A 5522-nucleotide genomic window follows, 5' to 3' on the forward strand; every position below is an offset into this window, starting at 1 on the left:
CTCGCCCCCTCGCCCCCCAAAAAAAGAATCCCCAAGGAATTATATGGCTACAACTGTAAAAACTGTAGAAATTATTTTTCTCACACATTTCTCATTGAGATCAGATAACTACTGGTAGTTTCCTGGGTTCTTCTTGATGATTTCAAGTTTGGTTTTTATAACATTCATGATTATAATATAACTAGTATGTCTATCCTCTCTTATGCAAAAATTGCTCATTATGCTATTTCTCATCAGTTGTTTCTTCAAAGTAAAACCATTATTCCCACTAACTTTGGTGAGGTTGTGTTTTGCATAACAATCAGAAGTACACAGAGAAAAATCTGTTCTTTCACTCTAATCTTTGGATTTAAACTATCTGAGAACTAGTATACTATTCTAAAAGACAGTTTAAATGTGAAACTAAAACTCTGATCCACTGTACAAGAATAACAGATAGGTCAATGGGCCTTATTTTCAAAATAGTACTTTTTGAGCCTAAAACCTAAATTAACCACTATAGCAATTCTTAATACATTATTTCAATTTCACATTTGTTTGCCTACTCAGCAAATGCCTACTAATTTTAAAGACCTAATTCATTAATTTATTATTCAACACATGCAATTTTATGCCAATAATTAACCAGATAGTCTTCCACACAAAATGAAAAAAAAAAAAAGATAAAAAAAAGAAAAAAAATATAGTGATTAAATGGCGTCATCGTCTAACTAACTTTTCAAGATAGGAAACTTTTTAATTAGCCCTTATTCTTCTTTTTATATTACTCCCTACTTCCAATCCATCAGAATGTCTGGCTGGTTCTACTTCAAATATGTATCATTTCCCTCCATGCTACCATCTCTCTCAAAAAACTGCTGGAGAATTATTTCTGTAGAGTCATATTTTAGCTATTTGTCATTTTAGATTTTGCAGGCTATCCTCTCTCTTGCCCTTGTAACACAAAAGCAGCTACAAACACATAAACATATGGGCATGGCTGTGTTCCAACAAAATTTTATCTATGAAAAAAATGTTAGGCCAGATTTGACCCACAATGGTAGTTTGCAAACCTCTGCCCTAACTTTACCTTCCTCCGAAAGTAGTGCTATAGATTCCTAAGCATTTTCTCTGCTGCCACTAATTTCCTCCTACAATCAATCCATTTTCCACATAGCAGCAATAATGATTATTTAAAAATATAAATTAACAAATCTTTAACTTAAAATCCTTCAATAACCATCCACTACAAATAAAATCCAAACTCCTTACTGTAGCTTACAAGCCCCAGTATGATGTGCCTCTACTTACCTCTCCAACATAATCTGTCAAATTTTCCCTTGACTCAAACATGCTAAGCAGGTCTTCTCTCAGCTGTTTTTATGTCTCAGAGATTTTGTCTCTGACCACCTTATTTAAAGTAGGATACTCCATTATTCTCTATCTCAGTATTTTATTACCTTCATAGCACATATCACAATGTTTAATTACCATGTTTACTTGTTTTTATCTGTCTCACTAGAAAGTAATTTCCTTTCCAAGAAAATGTCTGTATTATTAAAAAATTTTATCCCCACAAGCAACACACCAGTAGGCATTTAATAAACATATACTCAATTTTTTAATGAAAATACATCCTTGATCTCACAGATCCTTAATATCTACTGAAGGAAAGAGTTATTAAAGAGTTCACGAACATGAAATTGTAATAAGTGTTCCAGAAGAAAAGAACAGTATGTTATGAGAAAGAAATACTGAGGAAACATAATTTAAAAGGGAAAAAGGTCTCCGAAGAATACGTCAGTCAGAGGGTACAGCATATGCAGAGGCCTATGGCCTTCACACGATTAATGGAAATCTATTTGGTTCCTGAGTTTGTATAATTTCTAGAACTAAATATATTCAGCTAACTTTGGGCTAGGGCTGAAATCTTTCAGTATTCAAACTCCAGAACAAATAGCTTAAATTGGGAGAATTTCCTGGTGGATTAAATAGGGGTGGAGGGTGAGCGTAAGGTTTCTTATGATCTGGTCCCTGGGTTCCTCTAACTTCATTCACTTCTGACTTTTTCTCCCTCTTGCATTCCAAACTGGCCTCCTTGCTCTTCCTCACCATGGCAAGCATGCTCCCACCTCTGAGGCCATGAGCTTTGTTATATCACTATAAATGATGAAATCTATTAATTCGAGGGCAAGAAGGCATCCCAGATGACTTGTGACAGATAACCACACCCTCCTTAAACCCTCTTGGTAACTCCTTAAAGGTGGATTGTAAGGCCCTCAGTACATCATATATTAAGCTCTTTGTGCTATAAAGTAAAGTGAACTAAATACCTCAACGTTTTTTTTTTTTTTTAATCTACTTAACAACAACAACAAACTACCATTCACAAAGAACTGGGGCATACAAGGATAAAGAATAAAAATATCAAATATTTACTGAGAGCTTACTACGGGCCTGACGCTGGGTCTCATAAGTGCTTTGCATAAACCATCTTATTTAATAATCACAAGAACTCAGCAATGATCTCCATTTTGCTCAGGAAGTAACTGTCTGAGCTAGCACTAGATCCAGGAGCAGTATGATTCCAGAGTTCGGGGTCGCAGCACTGAGTCGCAAAGAATTGATCTCAGACTTGGAGAGTTTCACAATCTCCTGCTGTCACTCAGAGGAGCCACAGAGTGAAACACCAACCCTAAAGGAACCGGCAGAAACGGTTCCAAACTGGCGCAGTAAAGACAGGTGTCAGCAGAGAGGCGAGCTCGGAGCTTATACCTTTGCCGGCGGTTTCTGCGCGAGGCTTCGGGGCAGAGAGATCCATCTGGCAAGGGGGACGGGCCTGGCAGCCTGGGTAATTTTGACACCAGACAAATCGCGGAGGACCGCAAAGAGGAGGCGAGCAGACGGCCTAACCGCGGCCACCACCACCTTCCGCCGCCCTCCGTACATCGCCCTCCTAGAGCTCGAGCCAAAGGGCGAGAAGGTGCAGTTTGCGGCGGGGTCCAGGGAAAAGGGATGGCGGCATCCGAGGCAGCAGCAGAGCCGGAGGACGCTGGAAGGTTGACAAGGCGGCGCTCACCTAGTCGTTTCAGGCTCCACCGCCGAGAGAGTACAGCAGGTAGGCAGGTCGAACCCTAATCCTCCCTTTCAGACTTGGGCCTCTCTTTACCGCCCACCGCAACTTCCAGCCCTGACTCAGAAAATCCCGCGAGAACGAGCTCCAGAACTGTCATCGGGTTCTCACGAGAACAGAATCTTGGTTTACATGGGCGTAGCAATCTTTCTGCAGTCTCCTCCCGCAGGACTGCAGCACAAAGATCTATGATAATTGCAAGTATCGCGAGGTCTGATATTGCTCGCTCTTGTGGCGCGCGATGTTGTAGCTCGTAAGGGAGGCAGGAAGATAGATATTTGTGCTCTTGGTCCTGTTGTAGTGTTATAAGGACCAGTAAGAAAGGTGGCGGCTTGGCAGGAGACGGTCTTCCCCGCGATCTTGGCATTCTGGCTTATATTTGGTGCTTAGTTTCTTCTCCAAACCGCAAACCCAGGAACTTTGGAAAGCGAATTATTCCCTCAGGACAGTCAGAGGAGGCTGAGTGAATTTAGCGCGTTTATCTTGTCATACACTAAAATGTAGTAAGTCATAAGTAACTAATGTGAGTACAAAACCATCAACACGTGCCATAAACAGAAGACAAAGGTAAAAATGCTACGAAAATTTAGTATATTTCCCTGTACCATTTAAAGTTACTAGTGGTTTGTATAACACATGGGGAAATGCCAAGCAAACTAGCCTGTTTTTGTAAGCATCTTCAGGGCATACCACTGATAAGTTAAATGAATACTGCTTATTTAACAGTTATCCAGACTTTATAGGTTGATTAATACAAAAATGGTTCCTTATAAATGGTTCACTTAATAAAATATTTTCGTATACTGCGCAATATTTTATTGAATTAAGTTAGCCTAAATGGACCTGTATTTGTTTCCTATGGCTGCTGTAACAAATCACAAACTTGGTGGCTTAAATAGCACAAAAGTATTATCTTAAAATCAGCACAAATTTATTAACAGTTCTGTAAGTCAGAAGTTCTACATGGATCTCATCTAAAGCCAAGGTATCAGTTGGGCTTCATTCATTTCTGGAGGCTCTGCAGGAGAAATCCTTCTGCTTTTTCCAGCTTCCAGAGTCTATGTACATCGCTCTCTTATGGTTCCCTTTGTCTGACTTCAAAGCCAGCGATGTTGCATCTTTTTGACCCTTCTTCACGTAGTCACGTCTCCCTCTGATTGCATCTGGGAAAGATTCTTTGATATTAAGGATTCATATAATAAGATTGGGTCCACCTGAGTAATCCAAAATAATCTAATTTCAAAGTCTGTACCCTTAATCACATCAATTTAAGTTCCTTTACTATGTAAAGTAACATATTCATGGGCTTCAAAGATTGGATGTGAACATCTTTGAAGGGTTGAGGAGGAGGGAGATTATAATCTGCCTACTACAGAGTTTTAATGAGGAAAACTGTATGGCCATTTGCTCTGCAAATAGATACCCATTCTTCTACAGATACTAAATATTAGCAGTATGTTTTCATAAAATTCTTCTGTTTACCAGCAGGTAAAAACTTTGTATCTAAGAGAAATATCTAACTCATCTACTAATTATGTGAGATGTTGACCTTAACACATCATCAAGAGGTTAAGTCATTTAACCTCACTGCTTCAGTGTCCTCACCCATGACAGCAAAGAGGCTAATAATAGTAATCTAAAAATGGTTATTGTAAGAAATAAGTAAAACACCTAAAACAATACCTGGTAAGGAATATATGTATTGGTATTACTATTGTTATCAGTGGAATGCATCCACTCGAAAGTGCATTCTGTATAACCATTGCTTCAGTTTAATATTTTTGGCTAATAGTTGATAGTACATTATTACTTAGATTCGAATTTTGGACTAGATTCTAATTTAAAATACCGTGGACTGTAAGACATATTATTTAGGTACAGCTAATAAGTAAATAAATATAGGAAAAACAGCTGATTGTAACTCTTGATTTTAATATGCATCCTAAAATCGGAAATTTTTAAATGTAGGAAAAAACACTTTCTTGGAATTGGTGAAATACATTTTTTACTCTCCTCACACTGTCTCTAAAATCAATGGCAAGTGGAAATTTCAATCAAGCTTACTTTTTTTTTCTATATCTACAAGAAAAGAAGTTTAATTTTTCCCCCACACTGAAAAGACTATTTGTGTAATATTGCCTTATTTTTCCAGAGGTCCACAGATTTAAAATGTTGAACCTTAAAAAGCTGGCCTCTAAATAGAAGTGATAAAACAAATTCAGAAGTAAAATTTGATTTTAATGAAAGAGATCATCTACTAGAAGGAATACCTTTGTGACTAATGGAAAAGGAGGGGGCCTCTTTTTCTGAGTGTTTATTATTTAAACTCACAAGAGTTGTTATGATACATAGTGAAGTAGAAATAATCATAACATAAAAATATATTTTAGTGAATTACATGCCTCATAAA

The 5522-nt window shown here is 37.8% G+C and overlaps 1 protein-coding gene across 4 annotated transcripts in view; it reads right to left on the reverse strand.

The window, feature by feature from the left end:
• Positions 1 to 3245, reverse strand: part of LOC105306924 (DNA excision repair protein ERCC-6-like 2) — a 64146-nt gene extending 60901 nt beyond the window's left edge. The window contains exon 1 of one of the 4 annotated variants that reach the window (XR_002777596.1): positions 2755 to 3242. Coding sequence is in view for 2 of the 4 variants with exons in the window: in XM_023524473.1 (XP_023380241.1) it covers positions 2755 to 2800 (46 nt within the window). In the remaining 2 variants the exon portion in view is untranslated. Of the gene's footprint in view, positions 1 to 2754 lie in introns of all 4 variants that reach the window. The other 3 variants (XM_023524473.1, XM_011382219.2, XM_023524475.1) reach the window with 3 other exon arrangements.
• Between the last annotated feature and the right edge of the window lie 2277 nt (positions 3246 to 5522).

The sequence above is a fragment of the Pteropus vampyrus genome, unplaced genomic scaffold (genome assembly GCF_000151845.1).
Source record: "Pteropus vampyrus isolate Shadow unplaced genomic scaffold, Pvam_2.0 Scaffold465, whole genome shotgun sequence".
Lineage (NCBI taxonomy): Eukaryota > Metazoa > Chordata > Mammalia > Chiroptera > Pteropodidae > Pteropus > Pteropus vampyrus.